Source organism: Taurulus bubalis (assembly GCF_910589615.1).
Source record: "Taurulus bubalis genome assembly, chromosome: 5".
Taxonomy (NCBI): domain Eukaryota; kingdom Metazoa; phylum Chordata; class Actinopteri; order Perciformes; family Cottidae; genus Taurulus; species Taurulus bubalis.
The window spans coordinates 7,491,924-7,503,449 of record NC_136593.1 but is presented as its reverse complement, the minus strand read 5'-3'; the positions used below and the strand labels follow the sequence as shown (position 1 = coordinate 7,503,449).

Below are 11,526 nucleotides of genomic sequence, written 5' to 3'. Positions count from 1 at the left end.
CCAGTTTTAAGGACTTAAAAGAGTTGGGAATTAGCTGCAACCGCCAACATGCCGTCCAAGCCCGCCCCAATCAAGAAGGCGGCTAAGAAAGAACCAGCCAAGAAGGAGGAGGCGGCTGCTGAGCCCGCTCCGGAGCCCGTTGCCGAGCCCGCTCCCGTCGAGGCCGAAGCCGCCCCGGCCCCCGCTGAGGGCGAAGCGGCACCTGCCGAGGTTGAGGCCCCCGCTGCCCCACCGGCTGAGGAGCCCAAAGCACCCACCCCTCCACCCGCAAACGGTAATGCCTCGAGTTACCGGTTATCCATCACACCTTTCATTTCTCAGCGGATGAACCTTGGGACTAGTCGTTTAACCATTTAATTAAAGCCATAGTTGTCGGTGCACTTCATGGTAAGAACGTGGCAACCTTTGCGCACGCGCGCGCGCCCCAAGTGTGAAGGTGCCTAAGGAGCTCAAGCCACCGACGCAGAGCGGAACCCGCATGGTTACTGCTTAAACCGCCTGCTAGGACTCTGCTTCTGACGACCTCTTTTCCCACACAAGCTACAGGAAATTCTACTACTAGCTTTTTATGATTTTTTGTTGCGCTTCTAATGCGCTTTAGCTTCCTTTTGCAAAACTGTGTGATGTTGCCTTGTAAAGTTGCTGCTGATATGCCTCGTTATACCTCAGCGAAAGCTCCATCTTGACACATTTTCCATAAGTTGGTTTAAAAACACAAATATGGTCAAGGTTTGATGTGCTCTTTACACGACTTATGTATAACACATATCACTAACACCTGTTTTATGAGGAAGTGTATTTACTATCTCTAACATTTAACATCTAATATCTACATCAGCTGCTCCCACTGATGAAGCTGCTGCTCCTGTTGCTGCAGATCAGCCAGCAACTGATGGTATGATACCCTGAGAGGAGTCTCAGTTATCACCTACTGCTCATTTTGAACTTTAACCTTTTATTTTTTTTATAGATTTAACCTCATTCATGCCATTTTGGAAATGTCATGTTTTCAAAATGTTATGTGACAACCTTCTAACCTCTAATATCAGCTGCTGCGCCCGCTTCAGAAGAACCACCTGCTGCTGCTGTCGCCGCTGAGACCCCTGCTGATGGTAAAACGGACTATCAGTGTATTAACATATATATACATATATAAACTATATGCGTATTAAATCTTTAACCTCCCACAGTAAAAAGATGACTGCACTCATAGCAAATGCTAATGTCTTCTAACCTCTAATATCAGCTGCTGCGCCTAAAGAGGAGTCACCAGCAGCTGTTGAGGCCCCTGCCGATGGTAAAACAGACTATCGGTGTATTAACATATATATAAATATATGTTTTCAATCTTGACCCTCCTACAGGAAAAGATAACTGCACTAATAGCATATGCTAATATCTTCTAACCTCTAATATCAGCTGCTGCGCCCGCTACAGAGGAAACACCTGTTGCTGCTGCCGAGGCCCCCGCTGATGGTAAAACATGCTGTCAGAGTATCACCGCCGATCTTGCATACGTATTATTAAACCTTGAAACCGTCCACCTCCTACAGTGAAATATAACTTGACTAATACCTAATGCTGGTATCCTCTAACCTCTAATGTCAGCTGTCGCGCCCGCCACCGAGGAAACGCCAGCTGCTTCCGCTGATGCCCCCGTCGATGGTAAAGAAACGAGTGGAATAACAACCCTCCACATCAGTTCAATTAAATCTTGTACTGTCCTCCTCCAACAGTAGAGCTAACTTCCTTAATATCTAATGCTGATATCCTCTAACCTCTAATACCAGCTGCCGCTCCCGCCGCAGAGGAAACGCCAGCTGCTGCCGCTGAGGCCCCCGCCGATGGTAAAGAAATCACATGAGCCACAACAGATACCTTCTAGAATCAGATTCTTTGAAGCTGACAGCGCTCAATGACTGCTTCCTGCCACTTTGATCACACTCTGCATTCTCAACACACACACACATGTTATCATCTGTTGGAACATGTCACCACCTGCTTAATGCACTCATTATTAATATCTAACGTTCAATAATAGCTGCTGACGCTCCAGCCGCAGAGGAAGGCGCTCCCGCCGCTGACTCCGAGGCGCCTGCTGATGGTAAAACCAGAACGTTTTCCTGTTCTACTCCTCTCTCTTTCACATGTGACATGATTTTAACGCCTTTTTTATGAGCATTATTGAGCCAGGAGGTACATAGCTGGATTTTATTTGATGCTGTGGCGTCGCTTTGCTCATTACGCGCTGCCAATAATAATGCAAATGCCTGTTTAACATCAGCTGACGCTTCTGAAGCCGCACCAGAAGAGCCTAAACCACCCACACCTCCACCGCCTCCACCCAAAGGTAAAGGTCTCTTCCGAACGGGAACTCCATCTCAGAGTGACATGACTCTACTTGCATCACTTCCTCTTCTTCTTCTTTCTTTTCTAATTACAGTGTTAATAAAAGAAACTGCGCTCCTCTCCTGCAACCCTCGACTGTTTTGTGATTGAAATGGTTTCGTGCATTTCTGCCGTTTGCAAGTTGAATAATTGAATGTTCTTTTTGTGGCGTCCGCAGAGCCCACAAGCGCCCCACTGGATGTGTTTATCGAGGATAAGAATGACACTTCGGTGACTATCATTTGGAGCCAGCCGGAGGTCGTCGGACCATCCGGTCTGGACGGATACACCATTGAAGTCTGCAAGGATGGAAGTAAGTGCTGCTCTGCTCTCAAACCAGGTGCACTAAAAACCGGCATGTGCACGACAGGGGTCAGATTATTAATACACTGACAAAAATGTCAGCCGACCTTTTTAAATGATGTTGAAAGCTTTATTTCAAAATCTAATTCTAGGTTTTTTACAGAAAGTATCATTCCTTTTCTAATACCTATAATTATAGCTCAACAGTTAAGTATATACTGTCATGGTATAAGTGCTTTTTAAGTATGCACAGGAACATGTGAAATAGCTGTTTTACAGTAATGCGGATCAGCCGTATCGGTTGCAGCTGTCCCCCAAGTGTCACTCCGTTATATCATGAGCTAGCTCACTTCTCCCTACAAGGAAAGAGGCATTTCAGAAAGCTGCTGTGGTCCTGCTGGAGGTCCTGCTTTTAGACTTACTGCCCTAAGCTCATATCAGCAGTAGTTCAATGTAGGCTTGATTTAGCAGACCGAGCAAGCTGTTTACTCGCAGAACACACAATTCCATGTCTAATACTGTAATAATAATCATGTGTGTCAAACACAATCTCCATTTATTTTCCAAAGCTGTACAACAAGCTGTCTTAGTTAATTCATTCTGCCTGAATTTGATCTGTTCTTCTTCGCCTGCCTGCAGTTTTCACAGTCGGCAAACGGTATCATCCCAGTCTGTATCCCTCCGTATAATAAATATAAAGATGAACAACAGCTGTTTTTTTTGTATAATCCCGTCCAGCCGAGGACTGGAAAGCAGTCAACGAGGATCTGCAGAAGTCCTGCCGCTACGTGATCAAGAACCAGACCACCGGTGACCGTCTGAAGATCCGCGTGGTGGCCATAAATGTCGGCGGACGCAGCCCGCCGGTCGCCCTCCCCGAGGCTGTCCTGGTGAAGGAGGTCGCTGGTAAGACGCGCGCGAATTTGAGGGAAACGGGGGGGAAATACATCACCTTCTATATGCAAAATTTAGCAAAAATTGAAGATACTGAATACTACATACACCAAGCATCCGTATACAGTACAAACAAAGTGCACAGACACACAATAATCACAGAAAAGTGACAAATCTGACTGTAAAAGTCGTAAGGCCACTTTCTCTATTCATCCTTTTATATTTGGCTTCAGATACGATACGTGTCTGGATCTTAACATCCACGTGACCAAAAATGAAAATAAAATTGCACAGCGGTCTTTAAAAAAAAAGAAGACAAATAGATGTTTATATGAAATTGCAAGCTTGATCCATCCGTAAAGTTAAATGCACATGGGACAAACTATTTGACCTGGGTTTGCCTTAAGCTTTCGGAGCCATTTATTACGGGAACGGGGGAGTTGTGAAGTACAGAAGTCAATCCGAAGCAGCTCAGCAATGTATTCTTCCCCAGCTGTCCCGTGTCCCGTTGGCACATACCTGCAGAGTTAACGGCATAAAACCGTGGCCCTCTCGCACTGATCCGCCCTTACCACGGCGTGATAACTACACACTTGTTAAGTAGATGGGTCTTACTGGTGCCGTACACCTTACGGTGTTAATCGTAGACGCTGTATGTAAAGCGATTTGCGGTAAAATGCTGATTGGACCCAGAGGGCTTTAAAAAGGAGGAGCTGCGTTACATTCGGCTCACTCACAAATCATCGTTATGTGAAAATGGAGAGCCGGGACAGGGAGGGACGGCAACCTGATCCCGGCCGGACTGGCAGTATTTCAAGTGGTCCGCGTTCGTCCGTGATGTTCGACCATCGCGGGCGCTCCGCCACATATAGAAGCGACTCATGAATGGTTTCCGACAAAACCTGACTGGGAAATGCCCCAGATAATAATGCAGATTTCTTTCTGAGCAGGGTTGGCATTGTGATCCCTGGCAGGATCTGAGTGATCTGACTGCGAGCAGGTGGGGGCTGTGGGCCAGTAGAGGAGGGGGATGGTACATTCCAGTGGGTCGGGGTGGTGGATATGGAGCTAACTTCTCAGGTGACACCCAAATCTCATGACACGTCCAAAGATCCACTGTTTATTTTGAAACATGCCACAGACTCTACAGGGAGAAAGTTCATCAAACTTCATCCGCGCCAAATGAAGTGATAAGACGCTTAACATGCGCTATGTTTATCAGAGTACATCGTTTTTTGTTTTGTTTACAAGTCAGTTTCCTTCCTGTGTAATACATCTTTGATTTTGACACGAGCAGGAGTAACTGAAGCTCCCCAGCATGCGTCACGAGGGGAGGCGATATTCTGCAGGACGCTTTTCTTTATTTAGAGTCCTGACAAATGTAGCTGCGCTGGACTCGGCAGGTGGGGCTACGGACCAAATCACTTTCACAAATGAGCCTCAGCGCGATACTTCGTGGGTTTAAGTATCATTTCAAATGTCACAGTTGCTAACTATCTGCGTGATGGAAGGCAGCTTCGCTGAGCCACTGCGGCACTAAAAATGATTTGGATTCCCCACATGCAGATACATCTCTCACTTCTCCAATTTCCTGTGTTATTGCAACTTAACGTGTCGCAATAAGACAATTGTGAGAGTCAGCTTGCACATCGGAAAACACAAAGTACAATAAACTAAGTCTAAATCATGTTTTATTATGAGTTTGAGCGAATATTGACTTAACATCATTTACATCAATAATTATGAAGGCATTAAAAATATATGAAATATATGTTGCTTTTGCACTGTAAACAAAACACAGATACAAACATGCACACATACTATCCTGCTTTCCATATATTCCTATGCTCCAATGCCATATGCAGCTTGTATTAGCTTTTATTTACCTTTATTATGATCAATACCAAACCCTGCTTGTCCCATGGTCTGCGTCGGTGCTTCAATACATCAGGCCATTTAAAAAAAGGAAAGGTGTGCCCACTGAGTAAAGGGATAAAGGCCTATGGGTTACTTTTACAACCAGTTAAAGCACAGACGCACCATGGTGGCACCAGAGAAGATTCCCTGGCTCAGATGGGCTTAGATCAGCCCAGCAGGTTTATGGATTTCTTCAAGATTTGTGGTTCACAAAAACAAATGAAATCCTTTTGTTTCACTCGAAAGAAATCTCTTCTCAGATCCGAGCAATCCCTTCTCAGGCCGTGTGACGGCGATAATTTAGTAATCAGTGGTGGTTGTTTTTCTCTCCAGATCGTCCCAAGGTCCGCCTGCCACGTTTCCTCAGGCAGAGATACGTCGCTCACAATGGAGCCAAGATCAACCTGGTCATCCCCTTCACAGTAAGCGCAAGATGACTGCGGATTTCCGTTAAAGCGGGATGAATAATATTACACAACCTTCTCACAATTCACTGTCCTGATTTTCGTTTTCTTTCTTTCACCAGGGCAAACCCAAACCCGTGGTCAGCTGGTTAAAGGACGGACAGCCGCTGGACACGTCGAAGGTGAACATCCGCAGCACCGACAGAGACAGCATCCTGTTCATCCGCACAGCCGTTAGAGAGGACTCTGGCGTGTACGAGATGTGCGTGAAGGTGGACGACTTCGAGGACAAGGCTTCGCTCATCCTGCAAATTGTTGGTGAGGGAACTGTGACCATCAAAAGTTGGAAGTACCGCCTAAGAAATACAAAGGATACATAGATAAATAGATAGATAGATAGATAGATAGATAGATAGATAGATAGATAGATAGATAGATAGATAGATAGATAGATAGATAGATAGATAGAATAATGGGGACAGTTGGTCTTATCAGAATCTTTATTTTTTTATGTAAGTTTAAAAGTATGTTCAATGTAATGTAATTGTAGAAAAAGGCCCACTTCTAAAATCTTCAAATAAATGAGAGGAGAAAAATAAACTTTTATGCCACAGCTGTAGTGACCAAGATACATGTTCTGCTCGCCCTCAGTCATCTGTGCCCGCCATCAGGAATCCAAATTTGATGTACGCAGGGTCATATTTCCTCAACACATGCTTTGTAGCTTTTACTGGCACCGGGTTGTCTCCAACATCACAGATTCAAATTCAAATTTTGGGTCACTGTTAGCTTGATAATTCTATTTCATTTGCGTTTCTCCTTGAGTACGTTTAGATATAAAATAAACTAGCTGTGTAATTTACCCAAAATGTTATATTTATTATTTACTCACACCATTTTGCAGTTTTTCCGCAGTGCAGTAGATGGCGGTCTGAGGCCCATTTATCTGTTCTAGGTGTACAAAGGTTCATGGTGTTTAAGAAAGAAAAAAACAGGCAGTGTAGAGAAATAATAGCCCAAAAATATGTGCATTAATGCAACGGATAAGAGGTTTCTGGTTTTGTTCCTGATGGATTGCAGCCTCTCCTGCCAGGTCGGTGTGATTAAAATTGTGTCCGGGCCACAATCTTTCCTGCCCGCCTCCGAGTCCTGGAGGCGTTCAGGTCCTGGAGGCGTTCAGGTCCTGGAGGAACGGCAGCTTGCAGCCAATCGTCCTCTCAGCAGAGCGAATAAAACGCTGCAGCCTGCACCTCGGCCTCAGCCGTAGCAGCAGTACATATTTACGTTAATGTCATTTAAAAACTGTCGGCTTAACGCGTGTGCTTCTGAATGTTCACAGAGCTGCCGGGACCTCCCGCCAGCCTGAAGGTTGTGGACACCTGGGGCTTCAATGTTGCTCTGGAGTGGACCCCACCCAAAGACAACGGCAACACAGAAATCACAGGATACACGATCCAGAAGGCCGACAAAAAGACTGGAGTGAGTTTTCAGTACCTGTCTGCATAAGTCATAATACATAACGCGTGTGGATCCCCCTGAAACACGCAGTAAATCCTGAATCGTCCTGTTGTGTGTCCACAGGACTGGTTCACCGTGATGGAGCATTACCACAGACTGAACGCCACCATCTCCGACCTCATCATGGGCAACACCTACAGGTTCAGAGCGTTTTCTGAAAACAAGTGTGGAATAAGCGAGGATGCTACCGTTGCAAAGGAGGAGGCCTCAATCTTGAAGACAGGTACCTTGTTCTTTTATTGATCCTCGACCAACAAGAAAACCGACACGGTTTCCGTCTCATTGATCCTTCCCCCGCCGACACATTCCTCACAACCGACGCTGTTATACATATCTTTGTTATCCGCTCGTAGGCGTTCGCTTTCCCATTCAAATTTGAGGGCAGTGTGTGCAACTAAATAACCTCCAATCAAAAGTCCTCTTCCAGCAGACTGCTGAGATGCTGCTGAAAGCTCAGGCAGTTTGTGAGTGGACCTTTTGAGCTGAGATTATTTTAGTTGCAGGTTCCAATTTGGCTAATGGTAACAGAATTGTACTATTCATTCATATACGGCAGATTTTTTTTTTTTTTTTTCGAAATGTAATCCAACATGCTATTACGCAAGTTGCAACCAACCTTTAGATTGGTCATCATGGAAAAAAATAAGAATAATGAAATAACATATTTGTGAGAACTGTGTCAGTAGGTGAGATGAGCAGCTTGGATCTTCATGGTAAAGTCCGTTTCTCTTCCACCCTCCAGGTATCGACTACAAGCCTCCTGAGTACAAGGAGCGCGACTCCACCGAGCCGCCCAAGTTCACCACCTCTCTGAATGACAGAGCCACCACCGTCGGCTACAGTACCAAGCTGCTGTGCTCCGTCAGGGGAAGCCCAAGAGTACGTAGTAACCTGTGTTGTCCCCTTTTCCCACTAAACTAACCTCTTCGGCAAAACATCTGCACCACACCGGACGTTGGACGTTTTTCGGACCAAACTTTTCTGGGGCTGAGTCGCTCGCACACATTTCCAGATGGGAGATCGGCGTTTCACTCGCTTTTTTTAGCAATAGAATTATAAGTATATAAGTATTTCAGTTGAATCGGCGGTTGTTCTTTTAGCTCAGTGGGTGTGCTTTGTGCTACTGGGTTCGCTCGCTGGGCACCAGCCTTCACCCGCTCTCTGGCTCAGTGGGGTTTTGCTCATGAATCACCCTCAACCCGTTCGTCTGTGTTTTCTTCCGTTTTTTCTTTTTTCTTAACGAGCTGCGTTTTGTGTTGTCTGTTCTTGTCGCCAGTGCTGCATTGGCTCATGTGGGAGAGCTAAAGAATGTCTCTCAAAGCCGCGTTCAAAGAGCTTCAATCGTTCCTGGTTCTTGCGGCACTGGCAAAAATGTGGGTTCTGAAATTGCTAAAAGTTTGTCTTCCGATTTAAATTTCTTGGCAAAGAAGCAAACAAATTCAGTGCATTTTGGGTCTCACTGAGTGTCATTGAACACATCACCAAGGCAGAACAACCCTCCTCACTGCTGACACAACAATAATGCAATAAGTTTGACAAATATAAAGACATTATTCTAATGCTTGCTGTCATAAATTATCTCAAAGAACTCACTGAAAGTGGATTTTCATCAATTTCATGGTGAAATTAATAAGATATGCGGTCTAACGTGTTTATTTTGGGACATGCCAGTGCATTCATTGTTTGCTAGATTATGCCGTCACTCCGGTGGAGCCACAGCTCAGCGTACTTGTCAGCAGCCTAATGATCATATTGAGGTGTTGAGTGGGCGTACTGAGAGTTTACCTCCATCCCTCATGCATTGTGTGTGAGTGTGTTGGCTCAGAGCCGATCTTTGGCCTTGTTAGCCTGCTGTCTGAGCCTCTCGCCTCGTGTTTAGCCTCATAATCCCACCGGGTCGCCAACAGAACGGTAGCGAATAGTAGATGATCAGATGTCTAGAAGTGGTATTCTTTACATCTGAAGCAAGGGAGGAGGAGGGAGGGAGCAATGAAAGAGGGAGGAGGTAGAGGAGGCCATAAGGGTGACAGTTCAGCAAAGCGAGGTCACATGTGCAACATTCCCCCGTGAGGCCCCGGGAGTTTCTCACCCTGTCGGTGTCATTTAAACTCCCAAACTGAGCGTGTGCTGTGTGTCCACTTCAATCACAACTTTTTTCATGAATAGAAACAACACTGCTGCCTGTTTATTTGTGAGATGAATAAAAACTGTTGTCCTATAAACAGTTTTTTTTTTCTTCTTTTCTTTCTACAGCCCAAGGTCATATGGATGAAGAACCAGATGATTATCGGAGACGACCCCAAGTACAGGCAGATGTGCGTCCAGGGAATCTGCTCCCTGGAGATCCGTAAGCCTGGTAACTATGACGGAGGCGTGTACTCCTGCAAAGCCAAGAACAGTCACGGAGAAGCGACTGTCAGCTGCAAGTTGGAGGTCAAACGTAAGTCAAGATCTTCAAAATGAAATCGATCATTTATTCATTTTATATGGAAGCTAATCACGTGTCTTTGTGTTAAACAGACCCGGCGGTTGCAGATGCAGAAAAGAAATAAGTCAACATTCACATTCTCACAGGTCAGACACGATCAAATCAAATATATATAATAATAATATAGTATAATTATACGTTTCACAGCATGGATGTTCTTTGGGAAATGAACGCAGTAAAAGCTCAATAAGTAAACTGGATGCATCGGTAGAGTGCTGAGGTGACATCTGCGTTCTCCGTGACTTACTTTCCTTACATGGAGGGCACTAAACTTGGAAGAGGTGGCCTCTGCCGCTGAAAGAGTCCAAGAGGTAGCACCCATGAATTCAATCTGTAATGGCTCCTCGTGTACTCTTAAAACTTAATCACATTTCCTCGACTCAGCAGCAGCAGCCTCCTTTGGGACACGGGGTTCCAGAATTTTATTTGCAGGTTACCCCCTCAACTCTAATAGAGTTTCAACATGTTGAAGCTTTAAATCTGTGTGATGTCATAGTTTTATATAATATGGGATACATAATTGCTGGATGAAGTTTATTTTTAACACTAAAATTTACAGATTATTTGTTCTGGTATATCTATATTCTGCTCTACTTTTAAATGATTATGAATCCTGCGACTGCTGACGTGTTTTAACACCTGTTGTTGTCGTTGTTGTTGATGATGTGATTTGTTCGTCTGTCGCAATCCCAAATTAGGAGCAGAAGGAATGAGGCCTTTGCAGCAGAAGGTGCGTGACCCTTTTAGCGTTTCTAAAACCGTGTCGTGAACAACGATGAGGAATAAAGATTTGAGAGTTTGAATTGTTTCCTCCTCTTTTTTGCAGGAAGGTGCTGGATTCCTAGAAGAACATGTATATATGGCTGGTGACCAGACTACCAAAGGGTTGTTGCCTGTGACCTCTTGCCGAGTGTTACCCTGTGTTATGATGAACAATTGTTGTCGCTTTGTGCCTTTATCATTCACTCCATTATTAATTAAGTCCATATCCATGTCCACAGTCGGCCCTTTCCCCAACGATACTGTCTACGGTAACTAAGTTATTCTCAGTCTAACTAGGTGTACACCAAGACTTCTACAGCAATGTACTGTTCCTCATCGGAGAACTACATGAAACATCTACGTGTTTATATCAATAAATAATTTTATTTCTGGTTTTGTTTTTTTCAATACAGTGTGTGCTTCAAATAGAAATCTCCAGCAGAAGCTTTGTAAAGGTGACTTTTCTGTACTAAAGGTAAAAAACTACAACTTAATTTGTGCTTCACTTAGCAGCCATTATTCTATTTAACTTAATATGTTTCAGTTTAATAAGAAATTAATACAATACAGTAAAAAAAAAAATCTAGAAGGTAGTTTGTATAGATTTCATAGTTTTTGTTTATCCTGTTGTAACATTTAAATTAGCTGCTGAGTAGCTTAAAGTGTATAATTAACACTTTATTTTATAGGTCTGTAATTTCTAATGTATTCCTTAAATCCTCTAACATGTTTTTTGGAAAGAACGATGTACTTTGGTGCTTGAAAAACATGCAAATATATCATTTTTTTCAATGTATTATCATTAGTACCAAATTAAACATATTTTCACCACTAATTTAAAATAAAAAACGT

The 11,526-nt window shown here is 44.1% G+C and overlaps 1 protein-coding gene across 1 annotated transcript; it reads left to right on the top strand.

The window, feature by feature from the left end:
• mybphb (myosin binding protein Hb) lies at positions 1–11,067 on the top strand. Its single transcript, XM_079218100.1, has 12 exons — positions 1–274; positions 2,567–2,701; positions 3,430–3,597; positions 5,836–5,924; positions 6,029–6,224; positions 7,246–7,385; positions 7,488–7,647; positions 8,167–8,303; positions 9,678–9,864; positions 9,945–9,998; positions 10,611–10,642; positions 10,739–11,067. The coding sequence occupies exons 1-10, from the start codon at positions 49–51 to the stop codon at positions 9,974–9,976; spliced, it is 1,470 nt and encodes a 489-aa protein (XP_079074226.1). The 5' UTR covers positions 1–48; the 3' UTR covers positions 9,977–9,998; positions 10,611–10,642; positions 10,739–11,067.
• The last annotated feature ends 459 nt before the right edge of the window (positions 11,068–11,526 follow it).